At 51.2% G+C, this 24,942-nt stretch overlaps 8 protein-coding genes across 8 annotated transcripts; 5 read left to right on the top strand and 3 right to left on the bottom strand.

The window, feature by feature from the left end:
• The first annotated feature begins 732 nt into the window (after positions 1 to 732).
• On the top strand, positions 733 to 4,714 carry CONPUDRAFT_80797 (cytochrome P450 monooxygenase pc-3). The gene is made up of 17 exons (XM_007767331.1): positions 733 to 799; positions 877 to 946; positions 1,003 to 1,317; positions 1,384 to 1,484; positions 1,546 to 1,582; positions 1,641 to 1,700; positions 1,754 to 1,766; positions 1,823 to 2,385; positions 2,436 to 2,491; positions 2,541 to 2,697; positions 2,752 to 2,776; positions 2,831 to 2,845; positions 2,900 to 2,974; positions 3,034 to 3,089; positions 3,148 to 3,263; positions 3,334 to 3,513; positions 3,574 to 4,714. The coding sequence occupies exons 3-17, from the start codon at positions 1,008 to 1,010 to the stop codon at positions 3,613 to 3,615; spliced, it is 1,806 nt and encodes a 601-aa protein (XP_007765521.1). The 5' UTR covers positions 733 to 799; positions 877 to 946; positions 1,003 to 1,007; the 3' UTR covers positions 3,616 to 4,714.
• Positions 4,715 to 5,783: 1,069 nt separating this feature from the next.
• CONPUDRAFT_151484 (uncharacterized protein) lies at positions 5,784 to 6,653 on the bottom strand (the record flags this gene model as incomplete). The annotated part of the gene is made up of 4 exons (XM_007767970.1): positions 5,784 to 5,934; positions 6,001 to 6,142; positions 6,227 to 6,419; positions 6,522 to 6,653. The coding sequence occupies 4 exons, from the start codon at positions 6,651 to 6,653 to the stop codon at positions 5,784 to 5,786; spliced, it is 618 nt and encodes a 205-aa protein (XP_007766160.1).
• Positions 6,654 to 7,160: 507 nt separating this feature from the next.
• CONPUDRAFT_163593 (uncharacterized protein) lies at positions 7,161 to 7,544 on the top strand (the record flags this gene model as incomplete). The annotated part of the gene is made up of 1 exon (XM_007767969.1): positions 7,161 to 7,544. The coding sequence occupies one exon, from the start codon at positions 7,161 to 7,163 to the stop codon at positions 7,542 to 7,544; it is 384 nt and encodes a 127-aa protein (XP_007766159.1).
• A 2,680-nt stretch (positions 7,545 to 10,224) lies between these two features.
• CONPUDRAFT_100613 (cytochrome P450) lies at positions 10,225 to 12,458 on the top strand. The gene is made up of 12 exons (XM_007767968.1): positions 10,225 to 10,494; positions 10,560 to 10,689; positions 10,741 to 10,929; positions 10,979 to 11,130; positions 11,183 to 11,292; positions 11,344 to 11,461; positions 11,519 to 11,532; positions 11,587 to 11,776; positions 11,840 to 11,896; positions 11,958 to 11,982; positions 12,043 to 12,297; positions 12,362 to 12,458. Exons 1-12 carry the CDS (start codon positions 10,302 to 10,304, stop codon positions 12,408 to 12,410), a joined length of 1,482 nt encoding a protein of 493 aa, XP_007766158.1. The 5' UTR covers positions 10,225 to 10,301; the 3' UTR covers positions 12,411 to 12,458.
• Positions 12,459 to 12,544: 86 nt separating this feature from the next.
• On the bottom strand, positions 12,545 to 14,529 carry CONPUDRAFT_142751 (ADP-ribosylation). The gene is made up of 11 exons (XM_007767967.1): positions 14,466 to 14,529; positions 14,280 to 14,414; positions 14,098 to 14,229; positions 13,924 to 14,040; positions 13,780 to 13,868; positions 13,584 to 13,729; positions 13,415 to 13,526; positions 13,158 to 13,364; positions 13,065 to 13,103; positions 12,880 to 13,015; positions 12,545 to 12,823 (listed from the first exon to the last, which is right to left on the bottom strand). Exons 1-11 carry the CDS (start codon positions 14,499 to 14,501, stop codon positions 12,719 to 12,721), a joined length of 1,254 nt encoding a protein of 417 aa, XP_007766157.1. The 5' UTR covers positions 14,502 to 14,529; the 3' UTR covers positions 12,545 to 12,718.
• Positions 14,530 to 15,139: 610 nt separating this feature from the next.
• CONPUDRAFT_80795 (uncharacterized protein) lies at positions 15,140 to 16,587 on the bottom strand. Its single transcript, XM_007767330.1, has 7 exons — positions 16,353 to 16,587; positions 16,262 to 16,294; positions 16,165 to 16,199; positions 16,006 to 16,111; positions 15,874 to 15,952; positions 15,695 to 15,814; positions 15,140 to 15,633 (listed from the first exon to the last, which is right to left on the bottom strand). The coding sequence occupies exons 1-7, from the start codon at positions 16,573 to 16,575 to the stop codon at positions 15,270 to 15,272; spliced, it is 960 nt and encodes a 319-aa protein (XP_007765520.1). The 5' UTR covers positions 16,576 to 16,587; the 3' UTR covers positions 15,140 to 15,269.
• A 247-nt stretch (positions 16,588 to 16,834) lies between these two features.
• CONPUDRAFT_163589 (cytochrome P450) lies at positions 16,835 to 18,967 on the top strand (the record flags this gene model as incomplete). The annotated part of the gene is made up of 11 exons (XM_007767966.1): positions 16,835 to 16,850; positions 16,915 to 17,031; positions 17,109 to 17,261; positions 17,318 to 17,682; positions 17,737 to 17,962; positions 18,015 to 18,132; positions 18,190 to 18,203; positions 18,261 to 18,450; positions 18,508 to 18,564; positions 18,627 to 18,651; positions 18,709 to 18,967. The coding sequence occupies exons 5-11, from the start codon at positions 17,924 to 17,926 to the stop codon at positions 18,965 to 18,967; spliced, it is 702 nt and encodes a 233-aa protein (XP_007766156.1). The 5' UTR covers positions 16,835 to 16,850; positions 16,915 to 17,031; positions 17,109 to 17,261; positions 17,318 to 17,682; positions 17,737 to 17,923.
• Positions 18,968 to 19,957: 990 nt separating this feature from the next.
• CONPUDRAFT_151478 (cytochrome P450) lies at positions 19,958 to 22,034 on the top strand (the record flags this gene model as incomplete). Its single annotated transcript, XM_007767965.1, has 11 exons — positions 19,958 to 20,165; positions 20,227 to 20,359; positions 20,435 to 20,623; positions 20,679 to 20,830; positions 20,902 to 21,014; positions 21,078 to 21,195; positions 21,255 to 21,268; positions 21,324 to 21,513; positions 21,571 to 21,627; positions 21,687 to 21,711; positions 21,764 to 22,034. 11 exons carry the CDS (start codon positions 19,958 to 19,960, stop codon positions 22,032 to 22,034), a joined length of 1,470 nt encoding a protein of 489 aa, XP_007766155.1.
• Positions 22,035 to 24,942: the final 2,908 nt, after the last annotated feature.

The raw sequence follows: 24,942 nt of genomic DNA, 5'->3' as shown, positions 1-24,942 counted from the left end.
ATTCCTGTCGAGAGAGGGCAAAAAGACTCACACTTTTATACAGTTTCTGAAGGTCACCGGTCAGCACTTGGCCAGCACTTGGCCGACAACACCTCCAGCCCGCACCCGCAGATCGAAGAGAGGTGAGGGGGACGTGAGGCTTGCAGCGAGATTGCTGCAAGGCCGACCGCCGCTGTAAAGAAATAGAAAATCAGTAACAAACGAAAGGATGCAACATACATAGTCCGAGGGAAACATACCTTTGCATGGAGATAGGAAAGCGATAGGGAGCAGTTGGGAGCAGTGAACGACATGATGCGTCGCCGAGGTTGCCGAAATTAAAGGTGTTTAGCTTTCGAGCCGCCCTCGCGGAATCGTGCGTATCTTACTGAATAGCCAGGAACATGGGACACGGCCCGGATTTGTCCCGGCCCGGGAACCTTGTCCCACCATTACCGACCATCGGGAACTAAATTGCGGGACATACCGTTTAGGAAGGCGGGTTTAAACTCAGGTCTCTCACGCCACCGGGAACTTATGGTCGATTTGCTACAGTATTCCGACACATTGTGATCTAGCGTAAGAGACGCGCAGTTGAATCTTCTAGATGTCGCCCGTTCTCTGAGTGCCATTGACAATGAGACAACCCCACAGTAAGTAAATATTTAAATGATCTCGACAGTGACTAGTGAAGTTTTAAAGTCCTGTGCGCCGTGCCTCAATGTTTCAATCCGCAGCGTCCACGTTTTATTGTCACCTGTCACGGACATCTTGCTGCAATCGGTCAAACTCCATTGCTGTGTTTTCTTCTGAAGTGGAGGTACGGTGACCTATGCAGATATTTAGTTATCCCCGACACTGACAAGCTGTCTGTTGATTGTGACGCGTTCCCAGTAGTACCGGAAACCAACTCGTCTCCGGATCTGCCGAGAAACAGAAGCATATTGCCCCGCAGCGCTTCATATAAGTGAGCTTACTTCTGTCTTGTCCTTGCTATCCCCCATTTCTCACTCGAGCCTACAGGACCCATGAAGCTCACACCAGGCTTTCGACTCTTGAGCAACTGGGTTCTCAACACTCTTGCGCCTTGTATAGCCTTAGCCATTGCTGCATACTACTTTGGTGTGCTCAGCATTCTCCCCGTCTGGCAGACACTCCTGCTTGCCGCTGCCACTCCGCCATCCGCGTTCTTACTCGGCGTTGCCTACGACACCCTTTCCCAACGCCGCAGAGCAGCTGCACTCGGGGCGCGTCTGGTGCCTCGCGTGAAAGGAAGATGGCCAGGCAACATGGACGTCGTGATAGAGCAAGCCGAAGAGGTCGATAGGGATTATATGGGTGCATAGCGACTTTCCTTCGTCCCCCACATCCGTCTTGAACATCCATGTTGATCTTGCCAATAAGGCTCGTACTTCTTGAAACTCGAACAGAAATACGGCAAGGTCTACAACGTTCGTTATCTATGGGACGACTTCATTTTCACCACCGAGCCGAGTCACATTAAGGCGAGCTCTGTCGCATTCCTCGGATGTGTTCACTTCTGATTGGTTTCTTCTGGTTACATAGGCCATCCTAGCTAGTAACTTTGGAAGTTTTGTTAAGGGTATGTACACCCGATGTGTCTCTTCTCTGAGCTAACGAAGTTTTGCGTCCTTGTTTAGGTGAAGAGTTCAACGATATCTTCCGTTCCGTCCTCGGAACTGGCGTCTTTAACTCTGACGGTGAGTCATTCCTGTCTCTGTTCGGTCATCTAGTAAGCTCATCATCAGCACAGGCGATATGTGGAAGTACATACTGTTTACCAGTACGAAAGCATTATCCCTTAACATATCCATTTTCACAGGTTTCATCGATCAATGACGCGTCCCTTCTTCACGCATGACCGCATCAGTCATTTCGACACCTTCGACACTCACGCCGAAACCGCCATCACTGCCGCCAAAGACCGTTTCCGAGCTGGCCATGCGATTGACTTCCAAGACCTCATCTCACGCTTCACCCTCGACTCCGCAACCGAGTTCCTCTTTGGAAGCTGCGCGCACACCCTGCACTCTCCACTTCCCTACCCATACAACGCAGTCCACACCCATAGTCCCGGAGGTCTCAGCGCCAACGGCAAGCCGAACGCCGCGGACATCCTTTCGACCGCGTTCGCGAGCGCACAGACCAGCGTCGGACGCCGGACGAACTTGCTCGGCATTTGGCCGTTGTGGGAGATATTCAAGGACCGTACTGAAGACGATATGAAGGTCGTTCACGAGTTCTTGGAGCCTATTATCGCCGAGGCGATTGAGAAGCAGCGCGTAGATGGCCTTGATGCTGGCGAGGAGAAGAGTTCGGGGACGGAGAAGGCGGAGGTGCACGAGGGGGAGACGTTGCTGGATCATCTGGTTAGGCTCACTACAGGTACGTTCTTCTTTCAGCTATCACCATAGTAGGCGCTGATCTCCATGTAGACCGCGTTATCCTCCGAGATGAGGTGCTGAACATCATGATCGCCGGCCGTGACACCGTGAGTGTTCTCTGTTTCTACGTAACACCTAATTCTCATCTTTGGCTAGACCGCTTCAGCTCTCACCTCAGCAGTTTACCTGCTGGCGATGTATCCCAGCGCAATGGACCGTCTTCGAGAGGAAGTGATGAGCAAGGTCGGTTCCTCGCGCCGCCCGACCTACGATGATCTCCGCAACATGAAGTATCTAAGGGCGGTCCTCAATGGTTAGCTCCCGCGGCCCGAATTCGAGGCAATCACACTGACGTACGTCCCATTAGAAACGCTTAGGCTCTTCCCTCCCGTGTACGTGGGATTTCCAGCCTCTTACGATTGACTATGCTCATTCGATACCTCTAGCCCGATGAACCTTCGGTATGTCTTTCTGATCTCGCTGCTTACAGTTCGGTGTTGACGAGCATGACAAAGTCAAACAACTGAGGACACAACCCTCCCTTCCCCCGATCCGGAGAGGATGCCGCTGTTCATCCCCAAGAACACGATGTACGTTTCTATCTCTTCGTTTGCTCTCGACATCTCCCTTGACACAACAACGCTTGAAGGATCACCTACAGCGTTGCGCTGATGCACCGACGTCATGACCTGTGGGGTCCGGATGGTATGCGCAGTCAGCGAACTGAACTGTATCGTATATTCACACGTGGCGTTCATACTAGCGGATGAGTTCGATCCGGACCGCTTCCTCGACCAACGCTTGCAGAAATACCTCGTCCCGAATCCATTCATCTTCCTCCCCTTCAACGCCGGACCCCGCATCTGCTTGGGCCAGCAGGTACGTTCCTAACACTACACATCTTGTTACCACATTGATTCCCAACCGATGTTCCTGTCACGCACTCTAGTTCGCCTACAATGAGATGTCGTTCATGCTCGTCCGCCTCATGCAGAACTTCTCTCGCTTTGAGCTCGCGCTGGATGCGCTTAGCCCAGACGCTCGCCCGCCGGCCCATTGGAAGGATATCCCTGGGCGTGCGCCGATTGAGAAGTTCCATCCTCGGTCGCATTTGACTTTGTATGCGAAGGTATGACCCCATCTGTCTCCACAAACGCAGATTGTGCTTACTGAATGGCGGATCGCGCAGGGTGGAATGTGGGTGCGTATGATAGAATCGGAGCAGGCGTAAAGTGTGTTATGCTGTTATCTATTATGACGTGTACTAGTATTCTACCACTGATGTCATAAGTCTAGCGTTACTACGCCTCCGTCATGTACAAAGGAGAACACACAAAAGCTGTGTTAGCTGTACCACCTAGCTTTACTGTTGATATAGATCTGAAGATCGTCTACGTCCTTGTGAACGAGTTTAATGCGTGATAGATGCCACTCTTCGCCCATCTGTTCTGCCGTCTCCTTCATGCCCGGGGGAAACCCTTCGCTCCTAAAGAGGGTTATATTCAAAGCGCTACACTTAGATCTCTCCAAGAAGCCTCCGAGAAAATATAGACCTGAATCGCCGCCGAAGAAACAGGTGCCGATGGCGAGATACGTAAGATTGGGAAGGGTGATGTAAAGGAAAAAACCTTCGTGGGAGAACACATCATCTGAGCAGATGCTGAGGGTACGTAGCTTGCTATGGGTCAGTGGATCTTCTAGAGCTTCGTCGTCGTGGTCTTGGTTCCACCCGCCCCAGCTGCTCAGGAAGAGCTCGATGAGGTTTGGAAAGTCACATAGGAGAGTAATGGCGTCCAAGGTGTCGCCGCACCTCAAGGTGAGGGACACTAGGTTTTCCCAGCGATTCACCTGATACAAGAACCAAGTCGCTTTGTCAGAGTCAGAGTCGATGTGAAGATGTGTTAGCTGGTGGAGATAGGAAGGAGGATATGCAGGGTATGCAGGCCACGTGTTTGCCTGTCCAGCACTGAAGTTCTTGAGCGTAAGCCTGCGAAGGTTGGGGAAACCCGAAAGCCATGATGAAATCTGGGAGTAATAGATCGCTGAGTCGGTACAGGTGATGTCGATACCCTTGATTTCATGTAGTGCAACGGCGTTGCCTGGTGGAGGTTGGATCTGACGGGATTCCCTAGTTGAGATGTCATAAGAGAGAAAAATGGGAAGGGAACCGGCGCGGTGAAGGAGGTGGTGCGGTAAAGGGATTGTGGTGATGGCTTCCCGTTCGACCTTGACCATCAGCCAAGTCCACCAACGGGAGGTGCCGAGAGCGACTCGCCGCCACTGTTGGCAGACTTGGGCGACGTTGACGCATGGTGTATAATCGCAAGACTCAGAAGAGCCATGAAGGTTGACAAGATGATTGAATATTTCGAACAAGATGTCGTCAGGAAGGCGCATGACTGTGGAAGCCAGGCAGGAATGAGAAGCAATGGACTGAGATAAGTCTTGAACGTTAACTGAGCGAGTAATGGTGTCACAGACATGCGTCAGCCCATCCTTGACGGGATGCATGTCTGATACGAGCGTTTAAAGTACCTCGCGTTGAGACGGTCAGCCCCAGAGACGACGGTGACGGGGATGAATGACCTCGTATAGCAGGGATGTCGATGAGTATCGATGAGTAGTGAACATTTGAACACGCGCGAACACGCTATGTTACTGTGTACGTTGGTCAAACCGGCCCTAAACTATGTATCCGGGCCCGGATGATATGACACTTTGCCAACTTTGCCGTAACTCAGCTCAATAACGCGTTGATGTTGAAGCCTCATGGTCATATCCTCAACTGTATGTCCCGCATTGACATCAGGAAAAACCTATGTGTAGTAATTGCCCGAAAGTGTCTCATCTTTCCTATATTCGTCCAAAATCCACCAATTTTTGGTAAAATTTTCATAATTTGGGTGAGCAGAAAACTTTACAAAACACTGCAGCCCCCCTTTGGTCGTCGTGATAATTTTGCTGAAATCTTTTGGAATTTTGATAATTTTTTCGTTCTCATAGCCCAGCTTTCTCCACATTGGCCTCTGACCAGTTCGAATTAATCAAACGTAACTTCGTGTTGTTGTAACAGGCTGAAGACACCACTAACACCATTCCGATATTACACGCAGCACAATTGGATACAGGGTAAGTAAATTCAAAACACTTAACCACTTCCTTATCCAAAGGTTGTCTCTGCCTCTGCACATCCTCCGCGATCACTGGCCCGTGTACTGTCCAAGCCCTTGCCAGACGCTATGAGAGAAATCAGTTCTCAATCGATCCCTACCAATATCTGATCCCTAAGAAAGCTACTCACTTGCACCGTTCGACAATACCAGGATAAATTTATGCCTTGGTGGTAGACACATAAATATTCACATCGCCCGTCTCTGTTGTACTAAACGCGACCGGCGTTTAACCTTTGGGCCACGTACTCCACTCAGGAGTGATCGATAAGTTAGTGGGGCGATGATCCGGCGTCATCGCGAGCGCGAATCTGGTGAATGCCCTAGAGAACGAAGAGAAGGAAGCGATAAACGTCTCATTGTCCACCGGAGGACCTTCGCTATGTGAGGGCGCAAACATTCATGTGAGCGAAGAAAGCTCCTGGCAGATGTTTTTGGTCACTCACCCGGTGTAGGAATAATCTGGGTAGTAATACGGACTGCCAGTTCCGTGGAACGCATCCGGAATGGCGAACGTGCCCGTACATGCACTCTTTTTGAATTTTGGGAACGCATCGAGAAGATAGTATGATGGGCAATAGAAGATGGCTGCCAGACCAGTCAACAAGGTCAATCTATCGTTCTTCAAAGAATCCATAAACGTACATTCGTCCGTGATCCCAGTAGCCTAACCAAGAACCTCTCCAATGGCAGGGCCACTGCCCGGCCCGGGCGTGTAGTTCACATAAGCGCTCGCGACCTGTTGCATGCGGGACTTTGGTAGCAACGGGAAGAGGTTCTCCACGTAAGCTGTCGTATTGAACGTCTTGGGGTAGTTGACGAAGTAACTGCCCTCGTGCGAGTTGGTTATGGCTAAGACGGCTTCCTAAAAAAACCAGTCCTATGTTAACATCGAAATATCTCTTAAGAGCAGAACGAACGCACCCCGTTCACGCTACACGCTGTAGTGTTACAATCGGTGCTCGACCATCATCTCAAAGTCGATGACGGGCACCGCCACGAAAGTAGCATAGAATCCATTTAGATTGGCGTGCATGTTCAGGTCCTCGAGGGTACCCACAGATGCGTTACAGATGCACGCGAGTGGGGTTGCAGACATTGAGCATCTGTGATTGATGTAGGCCCTTGGTCAGTATACAGTTGCAGAGAAGACAAAAGAGAAGATTATAGATAAACGACTTGGGGGGAAGGGCAAGAGGTGTCACTCACCGGTGAGTGAGCGGAAAGGTTGGGATGGGTGGTAGAGAAGAATGTCGTGGTAACTTGCAAGGTTGAACCAAGAGTCCAAGTCGCCGCTGCGCAGCTCGCTTCCGAGTCCCGACGGTTCCAATGTATGTGATGGCTACGCATAGGACCGGGCCGTGACTAATAGCACTGAAGTTTAGGATTAGGGGTTCGTTTAGGCAAGCAACTGACAGCAACTGACAAGCCTAACCTACTAATCACAAAACCTTGCGCGCTGCCGAGAGCAGCACTGCAGGTGAAGTAGACGGTGCCGCAGCTACCGGACAAAGCCAGTAACCCGGGTAAGACGTGTATTTGAGACATTGTAGAGTGGAGGGTAACATAATGGGGATAACGAGGTGAGCTTTGCTGCCGTATGGACATGTACAGCTTGCGTAGCCCTGCACAGCCCTGCACACTCTGCCCATCCACGACCACCGCCGTCGCGTTCGCCACGGCGACCATCCCGTTCGTACCCACCGGCGTCTGCATGATGATCGACACGATCCCGCTGTTGTGTGCCATCATCTACTGCACGCCGAACGCGCCTCTCCCGGCCGCTGCACCCCCACCTGCTCCTGCTGCACCTGCACCTGCACTCGCACTAGCGCCCGTCTCTACGACGCCACAGACGCGGGCCTCGCTCGCCACGTTCAACTCGAAGAAGTGGGGCCCGGGCCGCCCGGTCGTCGCACAGGAATCGCGCGCCATGAGCGAAGCCGTGTCCGCAACCTCGAGCAGCCTCGTGCCCTCAAGCGGCACGTAGACGCCCACGAAATGGGGCCGTGCTGCGTGCTGTCCCTTCTCACTGGACATCGGAAAACGTCTTGGATGAATGGACGACGTTCTATGTTAACTCATTCAAGATATGTACTTGTACTTCAATGTCCAATAGTCTACTATACTACTAGCTGCTTTCTCTGGCTAAGTTCAATGCTTTAACCGGCACTGCTTGTCTGAAATCCACGTTGCTCCACACACCTGTAAGTAACTTACTCAACCAAAACCAAACTGAAACTTCGCAGAACTTCTTGGGATTTTAGTTCATTGTCGCGTTTTTTTGCTCATTTCCCACGCGCTGAGAATTTACGCAAATTGTAAACATGTTTCCCTGACTTCCCTCTTTTATTGGCCAGAGGTTTTTCCTGATGCCTTCAATCACTCATGAAGCCAACCCCAGGAATTCGTTACGTCGGTCATGGCATCGTAGCCTTCGTCGCGCCCTGCATGGCCCTTTTGCCCCTCGCGTATCGCTTCGGCGTGCTCGGGATGATCCTCCCGGGTTGGCAGACGTTGCTACTGCTCGCTGCAGCAAACGCTGTTGGTCATCTTCCTCGCAGTATCATATGACAGGTTCTCCCAGCATCCCAGAGCAGCTGCATTCGCAGCGCGTTTGGCTCCTCACGCAAAAGGAAGATGGGCCGGGAATGCGGACATCTTGAAGGTGCTGAACGCCGAGATCGAGAAGGATTACCTGGGTAAATCAGTTCTCTATCCTTTCGCATTTATAGTCAACATTCTTCCATAGGTCATACTTCCTAGAACTAGGTAAACCAGTCAGGAAGATCTTTAACCTCCGTCTTCTGTAGGAAGACCTCATCGTTACCCGGGGAGCCGAGCCACGCGAAGGCAAGTGTCGCATCTCGTTCGGTACTGGCCATGGGTACTGGAGTGTTCAGCTCTGATGGTAAGCCCCCTACAAAAATGTTCTCTACTTCGAGGCACTCCTCTGAGTTCTAGCCAGGCCTTATGTGGAAGTGCGCTCCGACTCCATACGATCCGAGCCCCGCGAGATCACCTTTCATCGCCCCATGCTTCACCGCTCCATGACGCGCCAATTCTTCACACATGACCGCATATAGACACTTCGATATCTTCAATATACATGCAGAAACTACCCTTCGCGTTGTTAAAGACCGCCTGAGCGCAGAATACACCATCGACTTGCAAGACCTTATCTCGCGCTTCATGCTCGACTCCGCGACGGAGTTCCTCTTTTCCAACTGCTTGCACGCGAGAAAAAGTTAGCAAAAGCACGCGCCGCAAATAACATGGCACACTCTCATCTCGGATGCGTTGAATGCGGCTGTCCCGACTTATCCACCCAACTTCCACCTCCGAGACCCCTGTCGCAACTACTGCTGGTTTGTAGTCTTGTTTTAGTCCCACAAACGCAGCTCGTGGAGGTGGGATAAGCTGGCGTTGGATATTTACATTCGCTACGCACAGGCATCCACGATCCAGCTATTCACGGTTCGCGACAATCAATTCCTTTCCTCCTTCTTCGCAATACCATGTATGTCTTTTGCCCTCGACTATGTGTGACCTACCTAATCCACCTTCTAATCAGGTACTTATGTGCTCCTTCAGGACAGCCAACCTAAAGATAGTGATCGGTTATCCTGCACTCGAAATACTGATTACGCTAGCCAATGTCGGCCTCCGTAGAATGGTCGAAAGACTACCGGTGAAGTATTGCTAAAGGCGGTTGGTCGCAACGGAGAACCACTTGGCCGAACCATCTGCGATTGCAGCGCCCCAGATTTAAACTGCAGGAAGCTAAACATATCCGAGTGTGGGACCAGCGGAAATTCACTTGGGAAAGATGAGTCATCTCTCCTTGACAATCTCTCTTGCAGCCGTAAACGCGCTCATGTCAGCGGGTAGCGTTCCGGCCGTGTTACTGGATCTTTGTATTTGCTATGCACCCAGTAGGCCAAGGAATACGCTGGGGATACGTGTTGACATGAGGACTGCACAAGGTATTGTGACTGGGCTAACTCGAAGTCAGCTATAACTCATATTAAACCTCCTTAGCTAAGTAGACCTTGGAGCCTGTAAAGGCTCGTAATATTTGCGTATCATCATCCAAAATGCAAGCCGATAAGATGCGGAGGTTTCGGCCCCTCAAGGTCTGCCGTTTGAACTTAGGCCCCCTACGTGGGAAGAGAAGGCCCGAGCGCCGCTTCACCTTCCTTCTCGACTCAGAAATAATTAGTTCAACGACATTGGTCGTGACGCGTCAAGCCCTTACGGTCGGTTTGCATCATCTAGCAATCACTCAGCACTCATTCTCCTTTCTACCTAGGCAAGTGTCTGCACTGACCCAATACTTGCATCACGGGCCGCAAGCGTGGCTCGGTGCAATCCGTCTGAACCCCGGTTCTACACCCCTGTCTTTCTTGAGGCTCGCACGACTCGGACAACACTGTCTCCGCAGCTTCTTCAGTGCCGGAAAAGAAGGTTCGCCCATTGGGTCGTAATCATGTGGGCATGTTTTGTAACCCCACCGGTGCTGTGGTTGCGTCCGGGTCGCAGATTCTGGGCGAACATGGCGATTCGCCTCGGCTGGACAGTGGCGACCCCTCTCAACACAGTACGACATAATGGGGAATGGGCATGATATTCAACAGGACCATGAGGCCCACCAATCGCTGAATTTCTTCAAATCAGCGCTGGAATCCTGCAAGACATATAAAGGACACGTCGTATTCGGTAGTAGGCGCATTATCTCTCCCTAACAATGTCCCTCCTCTATCCTACTGGCGCTTTGGTTCTTGCAGCAGCGGCCGTATGGAAGGCAACAGAAACTCGTCGGGAGCGTGACGGCAAAACGTATCCACCCGGCCCCTCGCCTCTACCTCTACTAGGAGTTGCGCACCTCCTAGATGCCTCTGCACCATGGACCACATTCTCCGACTGGAAAGCTGAGTACGGTAAGGATTATCCGCTTCGTTGCTGCAACCTCATTATGTCGAACGCTAACGAACACTTACCAAAGGCGATGTCGTCTATTTTAGGCAGTTCGGACAAGATGTCCTCGTGCTGAACTCTGAGGAGGCAGTCAAAGACTTGTTGGAGAGAAGATCGAGTAACTACTCGGACAGAATGGATATGGCGGTCAGAGAACCGTAGGTCTTCTTCGTTCTTGTTAACCTCAGACAATCTCTCAAAGTTGGTAGCTACGGTCTCAATTTTGACACAATCTTCCATGGACATGACGAGACGTGGCGGGCGCATAGGCGTATCGCTCACCAGGGCCTTCGCGAGCACCACGTGGACATCTACCAGCCGACACAGCTTCGCTTTGCCGAGGCGCTCATGAATAGTCTGGAAGAATCACCCGAGCAGTACTACAGTTACTTCCAAAGGTACGTAAACATTCTTCGCAAGTTCCTGTCTTTAACACCTGTTCCGTAGGTTCGCCGCCTCCGTTGTTCTCTCGGCTATATACGACCATGATGTAATCGACGAGAATGATCCAATCCTGAAGTCAGTCACGGAAACGAATGACATTCTGGGGCCGCTTCAGTCCCCTGGGAACACCATACTCTTCAATGTTTTCCCGCTCTGTGAGTGACTTCCCATAAAATGCCTCAGCAATCATAATCGCCAGATGCACAGTAAAGTACATCCCGACCTGGTTCCCAGGGGGGTGGCGTAACGTCACTGCGGCGCGAGTGAAGGTAGACAGGACACTCAACATGCCTTTCGAGTATTTAGAAAAGAAGATTGTACGTATACCATTCTTCATGTAGGCACTTATTGAGATACGTTCATCTTAGGCATCAGGAAACGCGGGGAACTCAATCGCCTTGGAGGCGATGGAAAGATTCAGGGACACCAACAAGGTCGCCGACTTCGAGAAGGTGGTCAAGGGTGCATGCTGCAGTCTCTATGGAGGTAAGCAAACCAGCGGCTCATGGCATATGATCAGCGCCTAAGCCGCCCATCTTATAGCTGCCTCAGAGACGGTATGCTATCTGCTGAGAAGTTCCGACACTGAGGTGTCTCACTTCAATCATTAGACGTCATCTACGCTCATGATTTTCCTGCTTGCCATGGTGAAATATCCTGACGTCCAGAAACGCGCGCAGGAGGAGATCGATAGGGCGCTGGGGCCAGGCCGATTGCCCGAATTTGCTGATAGGTCATCCCTCCCTTACATCGAAGCGGTCTGCCGAGAGACATTGAGATGGCACCCTGTGGCGCCGCTTGGTGAGTAACTCTAACGAACTTTCCACTGCAAATTTGACGCCCTTGACCGCACCCTCTGACTAGCTGTCCCTCACTCCGCGACCAATGACGACATGTACAAGGATTGGTACATTCCTAAAGGTAAGCCACGCGTATCTCAAAATTTCAGTCTGCTAATCAGACGTCTAACACACAAATATAGATACAGTGGTGATAGCAAACGTGTGGTCAGTAAACCAACATGCCTACAATCTCCGCAACCGCTCATTTCGCGTACTGTGTCGTAGGGCAATGTCCCAGAACCCGGAGAAATACCCCTCTCCTTCCTCCTTCAAACCTGAGAGGTTCCTTGACGGCAAAGGTGGATTGACAGACGACTCGCTTACTTACGCTTTTGGCTTTGGGAGACGCATTTGCCCCGGGCGCCACTTTGCTACTAACTCGCTGTGGATTGCGATCGCTCGACTTCTAGCTGGGTTTACATTTGAGTCCGAGTATGTGCGAGCGGGTGGGGTGGTGAAATGGCATAATGCTGTGACTTCGTGAGTGCCGCTCCTTAAAGTTTCTTGCGAGCTTTGGTCGTGTACTAATCGCCGATGTATGAAGTATGCCCGAGCCTTTCCCCTGTCTAATTACCCCTCGAAAGAGCCACTAAATGAGTGTACCCGCCCTGTAGTTACGCGAATATAGAAATGTCTCGTTTGAACAAGGATTTTGCAAGCTGTTTTCCACAGTCTGGAGTACGTATCTATCTGGCACCACTTGGATATGTATAGCACTTTGTGTTATCTTTGTTCGGCGGGAATGAAACAATGTTTGGGCAAACCAGCCATTACCAATGGTTATCGAGAACACGTATCCCGGGATATCAAGCACCAACACGGGCGAGTTTCAAGTCGCTCAGCCCATACTCTTAGCTGGTAAAGAAGCAAATGCCACTGCAAGGTTTGAATACAGGCGATCCTAAGCATCATAAACAACAAGATAGGATGGGCGGATGGCATCGTCATTATAGAGAACGAGTTCATCATAGTTCAACGTGCCCCCCGGTACGACCTCCGCCAAAACCTACATTCATCGCTAGGTGGGCAAAACTTCTCGAAGAATGTGACAGCGGAACTTACTGAATCATAGCCAGATGGAGGGGCCTGCAACGTTTGCTGGTCTCTAGTGACCTTGAACCCATTCCCAACAATCACCTTGTTCAGAAGCAGCGTCTTGTATAGAGAACCCTGACTACTCTTGCTGTAGTCGTTCGCTCTAAAATAATCATTCGTCGAGGTTTGTGTCCCAGAACTAAGCAACTCACTTGGACGATGTTGATGTAGTATAGATGCCTTTACCAAATCTTACAAACGCAGTCATGAGTGCGACAACTTGATATTAGAAAAAAAGCGTTCACCTTCCCCACGTCATATTTGTGCCAAAAAGCTCGATTTTGAATGAGCATCGTATGATCTGACAGAGGCGACATTGAACGGAGTTGCATGTCTCAGTATTTCCTTCATCGCCTAGAAGGCACTCGCGAAATGTTCCGTGCCAGCGACGCTGCTCGTTACCGAGACTCATACCAGCAGATACAAAGTCTCCGCGCGCCTCAACACCGGCACTAGTGACGAGTTGATAAGGTGATCCAAAGTGTAATCGGGTAAAGCGTACCGGTGTGTCTCATATTGGCTCAAGAGCCTTCGAGATATGATGACCTTAAACACCCAACGTACAGTGGGGCAATCTGTGGAGTGTTTCCATGTAGCCTTAAATTGGTTTACGACTACATAACATGTGAGAACCATGGTCTCGTTCAGTAACATCGCGTGAAATCACTAACCGCTTTGAAAGGTAGCATTTTCCTTCGGCACGTCGAGTAACAGAGGGGCTGAGTCTACCGCACTTTGTACACAATTGTTGCTGCAAAAGTGTCTACCCTCGTGCACGGGGTCTCCGCATATTAGGCAACGATCCTCAGAAGGATTTCTTTAAGCGTCGTATGAGAAAAGTCATCAAAAGCGACGAGGAATACATACCCTTCACCACTGGCCGACCTTGCACATTTCATTGAACAGCAAGAGTGAATTGTGTTTCCGTCAAAGTAACGAGGTGCTTGGCCACAAAACTAGCAGCAACATGTGAGAACTACAGAGGATGAAGGCAGATGGAGGGGAGCAAACTTCACAGGGCCCAATGTACCCCACGGAATTGTTTTTGTTCGCAGCAGCAGCGCAGCTTTTGCCGCAGTAGGGGTGCAAAATGCGCCCGTCGAAATGTTGGGGCCGGCGCCCGCAAGTCTTATAGGATTGGTTATCAAATGCAAGTTAGTCTCACATCGGAGACAGAGTTCGTACCTGGCACATACGAGACCCGCTCCGCGTGGATGGCCCAACTACACCACTGTTCTTGGCAAAGTTGGCACAGCTACGCCCACAATAAGGGTGAACTGTAGCTCCATCAGAGCGCTTGGGGCGAGCATGGCAAGCCTGAAGTACGAGTGAGTCGTCAATCACGAATGCAGGTCCAAATCATCGACCTCACAAAGTCCATCGTGCACGCTGCTCTCGTTGGATACCGAACCTCGAATGTGTCTAGCATACGTTGCGCAACTCTTACTGCAATAGGGGTGGACTTTTTGGCCGTCCGAATACCGAGGACGCTTTCCACATGCCTGTGTAGTATTTAGTGCCAGGAAATGTGAAGAAGCCAGAAGGGTACTTGCCTCGCAGTAACCTGGAGTACGGACCTTGAATGACATTGGAAGACACCGATGGAATGTGTAAGAGGGAATGGGTTAAGATGGTCAAGATGGTCAAGATTGGGGCACGAGTCTCATATCTCATCGACTCTCACGCTGCGACCAAATTTACTTCTGGCGCTTGTAACAAAGTTGTACCCGCTAGTATCCGAAGTCGTGTTCGATGTGCCCACCACGTGCAGCAAGCCCACTCCATGTTGAGCCACAAACTAAAGCCTAGTTCCCGCATTGGAGAAGCCGATGCTGTTTAGGACAAGCGCAAACTGTAACACAGGTTCCCGAAGAAAGGGAGGCGACTTAGCTCCTATCAGTGACATCTGGGGTGGATTGATGAAAGGCGAATAGAAGCGGAACGTGCACACCATACTCACACGATGCTTGAAATATGGCCAAAACCCTGCTGGTCCCGGACCTTAGTTCCTCATCGCCAGCGCTTCAAGCTTACGGCAAAATATGCCTCGCTTCCCTCCTAATGCCATGTGTATTGGGGCATCAGAAGCTTGTGAGCGTCAAGAATGATCTGGAAGGTTTCATGAAGAACCATTGAAGTGATAATACGCAGATATCAACCGCTGCCGCTACGAACATTCATGGGGTCACTGTCGAAATTTGGCATACGACGAGAAGAAGGGTGGGATCAAATCGAGCAACTTCATTTAATATAACAAACTGACGAAGATGTCCGCAATGAGGGAACGTTTGAACACGTCAAACTAATGCAATGTTCGAGTCCAAGAGCAACATACCATGTCTACACATATACCCTCTTCAACTAAGCAGTATTCCACTCTCGCCACCTATTCCGTCGTCCCACCTATCACCACCCCTCCGCTTGAGCATTCTTGTCACCGGCTCGACCAGCGCCCGCAGCACACCAATAACCTTTCCCACAAGCCAAGCCCTCGCGCGCCAGATCGCATGGTCCCGCACGTCAACCCTGTCAAGCCGAACCCGATGCTCCTTGTCCACGACAACGTGTAGCGCCATAACCGTCGCAACGATCGACGCGAGCGCCGTCGACGCCGAGAGCATGAACATGATGATGATCTGCAGTTTTGCGGCTTGCTCGACGGACGAGCCACCGAGAATCGCGCCGGTCATCATGCCAGGTATCGAAATGAGACCGATGACACTGGGAAAGTATTGACATGAGTTAGTGCATGCGCGTGATATGGCCAGCGGTGAGTGCGCACCTCATCTGGTTCATGGTTGGTGTGAGGGCTAGACGCAGAGCCTCCTGGGCGAGAGGTGTACATGCTTCAAAGCGAGAGGCCCCAAAGGCGAGGTAAGTTTCAATCTTGTCTCTGTTCTCGCTAGTGGGATATTATCAGACGACTGAAAACCGCCCAGTAACCAAACTACTAGCGCTCACTAGAGTTCCTTGAGTACATATGACACCGCTACGACAACCCCCGAGATGGCGTTACCGCAGAGCATGCCAACGATAGGGACTGATGATATGCCCATGTCAAGTGTATGCATGCGAAGGGCCAAACAAACGCACTATACTGTTCAGGCTTCCAGAACGGTTCTGAAGACATGGCAAAGCGAGATCCAAGTATTGAGACGGGTATTGTTGAACTTAACATCCCCAGCAATACGGAGAAAAACTGTGTTATGTCAGCCGAGACGTCTCGTAAGCGTGAAGGGGAAGCGTTCGTACCATGAAGTCATGACGCTTTTTTGACTTATTCGTGACTATATGCGCTCATGAGCGAATGCTACCATCTTTCCAGTCCATCTCAGGGGGACAACTGTACCTGCCTCGAACGTTCCCAGCAAATTGAGCAACACTTAGCCAAGTAGCCACGTCATCAGCAGAGGAGAGGACACCAGCAACATAGCACTCACTAGCAATCCCTGCTACTGCCCACGGGTTGTTCGTCTCGAAGATCTTCTGCAAGAAGAAACCCATCACGGATAGTTGTATAATGCATCGTATCGCGGCCGTCAACAACGTTCCTCCTACGCCTAGTTTGAGGACAGTCGACACGACGACGGTGAATGCTACGAAGGCTCCTGCTATCGCTACGTTCCCGGGCGTCAGAGTTGGTGAGCGAGGTGCTGGATCCATGTTGCGGGCTGGAGCAACGTGCTAGCTTGCTGGGTGTAGAAGAATCCTGAACGCTGCGACAGGTATGCTGAAAGTGTAGAGTAGAGACGTATATTCATGTTTGTCCCGATGGCCCAACTAGTAAGGAGAAGACCGGAGCCGACGACGACGACGGTCCCCTCGAGCTCAGGCTATTTGTGGGAATGGTGGGAAAATGAGATGCGGTCGCCCGCCACCCAAACACCACTGTGAGCATCATGAAGCTCGCACCAACCCGCGACTCTTCCACCCATGTCGTAAGTTCATTAAGCCATGTCTTCCGTCTCTACAGCCACTGAAACGTATGATGTTGACTTTTAGAGAGAGGTCGGACAGACATATCGGCGACGTATCGCCACCTCAGGTCAATATCAGGACAGTCCACCACCGGGTTTGATCAGACTTGACATTTACGTCACAAACGTAGTATATAGTTTTGTGAGTAGCCGAGTAATCAAGCCCTTTCCTCCTCACAATGTCCCTTATTTACCCTACTGGCGCCTTGCTTCTTGCAGCTGCTGCCTTGTGGAAAGTAGCGGAGACTCGTCGAGGTTGCGACGGTAAAATATACCCGCCAGGCCCCTCACCTCTTCCTCTGCTCGGAGTCGCGCACCTTCTAGATGCTTCTGCGCCATGGACGACATTCTCTGTCTGGAAGGCCAGGCATGGTGTGCTTTCCTTTGAACTTGCTGCTTATCTAAGGCTGACGGAAGTCTTTGTCAAGGTGATGTTGTCTACTTCCGGCAATTCGGTCAAGATGTCATTGTGCTGAACTCCGAAGAGGCCATCAAAGACTTGATAGAGAGAAGGTCGAGTAACTACTCGGACAGGATGTCCATGGCCGCCAGCGAGTCGTATGTCTTCCTGTTTATGACGCAGACGAAGCCTTGAACTTTCCAGCTACGCTTTGAGCTTCAACACCATCTTTCACCGCCACAACGAGACGTGGCGAGCCCACAGGCGCGTTGCTCACCAGGGCCTTCGCGAGAACCACGTGGACATCTACCAGCCGACACAGTTCCGCTGTGCAGAGGCGCTTATCAAGAGCCTAGAAAACTCACCCGAGCACTACCACAAACATTTCCAGAGGTAAGACGACACCATTCACGCATCTTCCCGTGGCCATTGTCTCATAGTGCTCAGTTTTGCCGCCTCAGTCATTCTTTCGGCTACGTACGACCACGATGTGGTCGGCGAGAACGACCCAATTTGAAGTCAGTCACTGAAGCGTTGGACATTATGCGGCCACTGTTGTCGCCTGGGAGTACCATTCTCTTGAACGTCTTCCCGTTGGCGCAATTTCAATGCAGCGCGAGTAAAGATAGATAGGATGGTCAACCTGCCATTTGAGTTCCTTGAAAGGAAGATTGTACGTATAGCATCCTTTGTTCATCCATCTGCTTAGATCATGGTATCTCTAGGCATCAGGAAACACGGGAAAATCAATCGCGTTGGAGGCGATGGACAGATTTGGAGACACTGACAAAGTCAACAACTTCGAGAAGGTGGTTAGAGACGCATGCGCTACCCTTTACTCAGGTAAGTAGAATCAGCTCGCCCGAGCTTACAATCTGGCGCTGACTGGAGTTTTCCTAGCCGCTGCAGAAACGGTATGTATTATATGGAGGGGCCTTTGCGTACATGGCATTTCACGTTAGCTTAACTAGACGTCGTCCACGCTCATTATCTTCCTCCTCGCTATGGTTCAAAACCCCAGCGTTCAAGTACGCGCGCAGGAGGAGATCGAAAGTGTGTTAGGGCCCGATCGTCTTCCAAGCTTTGCCGATCGCCAATCTCTGCCTTATGTCGAAGCAGTCTACCGAGAGACTCTGAGATGGCACCCTGTTGCGCCGCTTGGTCAGTAATGAGCTCCTCGGCGCATACCATACATCACTGAGTACTGCCTTTGATCAGGTATCCCACATGCCGCGACCGATGGCGACGTCTACAAGGGGTGGGCCATTCCTAACGGTGCGCTTCACAACATCCGAAACTGCTGGGCAAACTTTCGTCTTACTCGGCCACGAACATAGATTCAGTGGTGATAGCGAACGTATGGTAATAAAATAGTAAGCGGACAACCTAACTCATCGCTTACTCTATGTATCGTTCTAGGGCAATCTCGCAGAATCCTGAAAGATACCCGTCGCCCTCCTCCTTCAAACCTGAACGGTTCTTTGATAACAAAGGAGTACTGACGGACGATATACCCACCTATGCTTTCGGGTTCGGGAGGCGTATCTGCCCCGGGCGGCACTTTGCCGACAATTCACTGTGGATTGTGATTGGTCGACTTTTAGCGGGGTTCACGTTCGAGTCCGAGTATCTGCAAACGGGTGGAGAGGTGAAGTGGCACAATGGCGTGACTTCGTGAGCACCTCTATTTCTTGATGGTATGCACGGAGAGCTGATTATTGCTGATTGCTAGCGCGCCCGAGCCTTTCCCCTGTCGGATTATAGCTCGAAAGAGTCACTGACTCATAAATGTATTATATAGTTGTATTGGCTCGCAGTGTGTAGATGCCCATCGCAAACTGCAAAAGCGTTAGAGTTACCAAGGAGAGATGTCTTCAAGTTGGTCCTCGGTATGACTCGACCAGTCAGTTCGAGAGGACTGGGCGTTCGATGGCCACGGTCCCCTAACGCGACTCGTGAGAAAGGTGGGAGGCAACGGTGGACGCGAGCAGCATATGTAATACAGCTCGCGTCTGTCAGCTCTATCCACTACTCTTTCACTCGTCGTTATACATCCCGGCGATGTTACTGCCTTTCAAACTGTACACCGCATCTCCAGCTAGGAAGAGGGACAATCAAGCGTTGATCATGCAGGTACAAAACACCTAGGCATCTGTGATGGCTTTCTTACTTATGCCAAAAAACTGTAGCCACTCAAGGCCTCGAAATTATGTCAGTGACAATCGCCGCTGATGACCACCCTCATTTCATCATTCTCTGAATACAGAACGTGCACGCACATACGCATGGACTATTCCGAAATATCTCTGTTCTAGGAGCCACTCTGACCGTTCGGTAACCCTGGACTAGTTCTTTCCGTGATCGTACACCAGCCTGGTTTTGTTCGCCGACAATTTTCATCCATGATAAGTCTACGACTGGATTATTGATCAATTGAGCCCGAGTCCATCATCGATGCTTTCGTGCATGCAACCAGGTAAGTTCGGCTGAGACTGACTATTCTGGCTCAGGGCCGCGCTGATGGAACGTTCTGTGGGATCCAACTCGGAATACTCGGCCCCTCAATTCGCCCGGCAGGTAGTCATGTCAGGGATTTTAAAGCTCTCGGGTAACCCAATTGCGAACTTGCCTTTCTACTTTTGTTTTTCTGCCTCTCAGGCGTCCGCTCATGGCCTTGCGCGACCCCGCTACGTGGTCTTCGCTCACTCTAGGTGTCGGTGCCGCACTTGTCGTTGTCAGATGGGCCCTCCGCGACCGACGACAGCGGGATGAAGCCTATCCCCCGGGTCCCTCGCCGATCCCTATACTGGGAAACCTGCACCAGCTGGATACGACTCAGCCGTGGCTTACCTATACTGCGTGGAAGGAGCAATACGGTACGCCACCTTATCAGCTCAGGGGTACGCGTGGACAGTGCACTGACGTGTTGAGTCGCAGGCGATGTTGTGTACTTCCGACAACTGGGCCAAGATGTTGTCGTGCTTAACACGGAGGAAGCTGCAGAGGACGTTCTGGACAACCGGTCTGCGAACTATTCGGATAGGATGGATCTGTCGATCATCTTCAATTCGTACGTTCCCTTGCCTTGATCTCCGAGCAATGAAAGTTTGGCTCGCTCACTGTGTCACTGTGATCGCGCGTTAAGATATGGGATGAAGTTCTTCATGATCCTCGAAAGATATGGAGACGTATGGCGTGCCTACCGACGTCTCTTCCAGCAATGCCTGCGTCAGGACATCGCCAAAACATTCCGTCCTGCTCAGTCGCAGCGAGCACACGAGCTCGTTGAGAACTTAGCAACAACGCCGGAGCAATTCTATGATCATATTCGAAGGTTCGTACTTTTACCAAGCTGAATGCTATTCCGTTCGGTCTGAACTTGGTCCAAGATACTCAGCTTCGGTCGTACTGAAGGTCGTATATGATCACGATCTCCGCGGCGGCGAAGATGACGTCTTCAACACGGTGCTGGAAGGTGTTGATATGATGAACAAGACTGTTACACCAGCCAATATCCTGCTCGTGTCAGTCTTCCCTTTCCGTGAGTAACTCAAACGCTCTGCCTTATTCTCTGTTCCAGTCGAGTTACACGCAACCTTTTTTGTTATATAGTGCAGTATATCCCAGCGTGGCTTCCTGGAATCGGATGGCGTAATGGCGCTAGATGCCGCAAATTTCTCACCGACATGATCAATGCCCCTTTTGATGCTCTTGAAAAACATATAGTACGTACGCGTGTGAAACCGCAAGCTAGAACTGATGATATGTGTTGCGGTTCTTCGCCGTAGTCCTCAGGGTACGCCAACGGGTGTTTTGGAGCCGATGCACTCGAGAAATTCAGAGACACAGACAAGATACAAGATTTTGAAACCCTCGTGCGAAACGCCTGCGGTGCGCTTTACTCTGGTGAGTGAATCTAGCCTCCTTCGCCGCAGCATCGGCTAACATTGACTCCGCGTTGAAAGCCGGGGAGGAAACGGTACGTTTCCTGATAACCGTTCTACCAACATAGCTGCTCTGAAACACGTCCGCAGACCGGCTCAATATTGACCGTATTCATGCTCGCCATGACTCTGTTTCCCGAGGCTCAGAGGCGTGCTCAGGAAGAGATTGACAGAGTCGTTGGGCCAGACCGTTTGCCAGACTATGAAGACCGAGCGTCTCTGACGTATCTCGAGGCAGTCTACCGAGAGACGCTGAGATGGAAGCCCACTGGGGCCCAAGGTGACCCTCGCACGCGTGCACTTTGATGGCCTGTTTTCCTTACCCTATGAAACGTAGGTATAGCTCACGCCGCAGTAAACGAGGACATTTACAAAGGATACTACATCCCTAAAGGTGGGTCTAGCCGCTAGTTCATATGGGAGACATCCTAGCTTATCCGTTTTCTTTGACAGGATGCGTGGTTATCCCAAACGTTTGGTGATTGGTACATTTAGTGATGACGCGCACGAGATACTAACGACCATACCAGGGGAATGTCTCAAAATCCAGACAAATATTCCAATCCATCGACGTTCATGCCCGAGCGCTTCTTCCGTCCCGATGGCACGCTGAACGATGACAAAATCGACTACGTCTTTGGATTTGGACGGCGTGTCTGCCCCGGCCGACACGTCGCAACCAACTCTCTGTGGATGGCAATGGCGAGCATTCTGGCATCGCTGAAGATTGAGAAGGTGAAGGATTCTTCTGGAAACATCGTGGAATTCGAGCCTGAGTGGTTTTGTGCTACGACAATGTGAGTCCTTCTCTTAGATATATTTACAGGTCCACTTATGTGTTATACCTTGCACTCCTCGTCTTCAGGTTCCCAAAGCCGTTCCCTTGCAGTATCATCCGCAGGAGATGAATCGGGATCTACACTGTGCCTGCGTAATAGCGATTCACGGGTTGACGACTACTTCTTGGATCTCAAATACGAAATCGTGCCAATGGGCTACTAGTATTATTAACTGGGTGAGAACATGTGCTTGATGTCGGAGTACTTGTTTCATTAGGACAGCTTAACAATGGCAACGTACCTTTACCAGGAAAGGCTGAGTGCAGATCTCGGACCCGCTTGAACCACGTTACACTGCGCTATGCACCCCATATTCCAGGGGCCTACCGAGAGATTGGCTAACTGAAGCACTGTGTCGACGCGTGGCCATTTCTATGCAAGTTGAATGAAAGGTAATATCTTGTTATTGGATCAGGTCTTCTCGGACCATTGAACTAGGCCACGGCATGTATGCGTGCCTTATGTCCTCTAAATGTAACCTTAACTTAATTCAACTGTCCCGTGTCATCGCCCAAAGAGTATTGCATGATGCATGATCGATGGAAAGTATGTTAGCCTGGCCTGATCATGAGCTTGAGCTAAGATTATGACTCAGGCCGCTCGGTTTTTATAGGGTAATACAACGCGGACCTACATGGTCACCGGGATCACTGCATATGAATGAGGTGCTTGTGATGTATAAATTCTGCCTTTGCAAGGAGCCTACTCAATGTATAGAAGCAAATATTGATGTTTTACCCGATTGACGCTCACAACCATCGAACGAAGTGTAAAACGTTAGCAAAATTATTGGTTCCTGTTGATGACAACGTGACACTCCCTCAAAGAACCTGTCGAACGACTGAATTGTGACTGGACGGTGAATCTGACTGAAAACGGGAGGAGCAGATCATTCAATTGAGAGTTTGAAGAAACTTGAAAGCCATAAACCGAAGAAGCCAGCTCGATGGCGCGGCAGACGCCGCACCCACGCTGACAGCTGCTACTCTTCGAAGCATCTCGAAGTCTTCCTCCGGCTTCCAGCTCAATTGAAATGTCAGCGTCGGCTTGATCGCGGCGCTACCGAGGGCGCCTGACGGAAATGCCATGGAGCCCCGGAGTCACAATTTAAGCTTCGCACTTAAACGCAAATAGGACCAAATCATGATGTCACTGTTGCTGGATGGTGCGGGCGCTGCCCATCATGCCCGAGCTGCGCTTTCCACGGAGAGCGCGGATGCGCGGCTGAGACCTTTCCACAAAGCTCGAGCTTTTTCTTATTAATCTCACGAAGAAAACCACTTACCAAACGACGTATTTCAATACCCACCACAGCTCTCCGGGCCTTTTGAGACGCGAACTCGTGCACTGATCCAGAGGATGTCAGCTGAACGCTAACTTCGCGGGCACTCAAACCCACATATGCCCACTCGCTGCCTGCAGGGACCTATGAGGGCGTCATCGACTCGAGGGTTGCAGCGTGCTGAGACCAAGGTGTCCATGTGAGCTGTGATGGATATGGATGTCGATGAATCCCTAATGAAACTTCTCGAGAACCCCGGGACCAAAAAGCGAATCGGTCGATCGCCTAACACCTAAACAACCCTTAGCATCACAGTGTCCAACGCAAGAGACAACGTTTCAGTTTAAGCATCAATTCAGCGCTGGGGCTATCTGCTGTGGAGTTCATCCTCCCTCGTGTCGGCCGCACCTCCTCCTCGCCGCACAAGACCACGATCCCACCCTCGAGCTTCCTTATAGACCCTGAGCAGCTGATGGGTTGTTAGCCGTTGCCGCCTTGCTCCCTCGAGTCTGAGTCCTCCACCTCGATCGCCACCCCTCGCACCAACCTCGAGTTGTTTCAACATCGTATGACTTTGGCATATATTCGCGACGTCAGTGGTGGATGGGATGAAGTTATTCCGCGAAATTGATTCGCGAGGGATGATGGGAGCTTCGGCTGAGGTGGGGTGGAGTGGTCGCTGGTCAGGCCGAGGGGTCACAGAACACTGGCAGATGTAGGTGCAGGTGCAGGTGCAGGTGCAGGTGCAGGTGCAGGTGCAGGGACCAGTGCAGGTGAGCATCAAGTGAGCATAATCACCATGTCAGATTCAATGTGATATGCAGTCCGAGTGGACTCGGAATACCGATGTAAGCCGTGGACGATCATCATGCGAGAGGAGGAGATGTCCCGCAGATGATGTAGATGAGACCTTGGACGAGACGATTTGCCCGTCAACGTCGATAACCCGATGTTCCTTCCGAAAACCAAGCGACGGCACGGAGACACGAGGCCGGACCCCCCGCCGATGCCGACGCCGATGATCTTGCATAGGTTTTGCCGGGCGCGGAGCACGACTCGGTGACACGCGTCGCCGCGTGAACGTCGTCTAAGCACGAAAGTATGTCATATCCCACCCGACTGTGGTACTGGCACAGCCCTCGGGAGGGACTTGTCAGCTTGCGCGTCCCGTAGGACCCGTACCGCGTACTGTACGCCCCTGGCCTGCACAGTATGTACGTCCGCTTCAGTGGGCTGCGCACCCTCAAAAGGGATTATCCATCTCCATCGCACACCAGTGCATGCACATCCTCCCGCGACGCGTCATGCACCTGCGGCACGCATGCGCACATCAAGCAGGCCGTCTAAGTGCTTACCCATTACCTACGTATTGCTGCGCCAGCTGTGCTCCGCACTCACACTACTGCTTGATAAGTGTCCGGATATGCGGCGTATGTGCGTGTTGTTTGTCAAGAATACGTCTGCTTGCCCCCGCTACTACCTATCCGTAATCGGCTCATCCGGTGCTCCGTACTTCCCGGTACGCGGCAGCTCGCAGAGCATACACGTCGGCTGGGATTGGCTGTGGATCGGAACGTGAATCCCAAAC

Source organism: Coniophora puteana, assembly GCF_000271625.1.
Source record: "Coniophora puteana RWD-64-598 SS2 unplaced genomic scaffold CONPUscaffold_3, whole genome shotgun sequence".
NCBI classification, from domain to species: domain Eukaryota; kingdom Fungi; phylum Basidiomycota; class Agaricomycetes; order Boletales; family Coniophoraceae; genus Coniophora; species Coniophora puteana.
The sequence above is the reverse complement of the archived record's forward strand: the minus strand, read 5'-3'. Positions and strand labels throughout refer to the sequence as shown.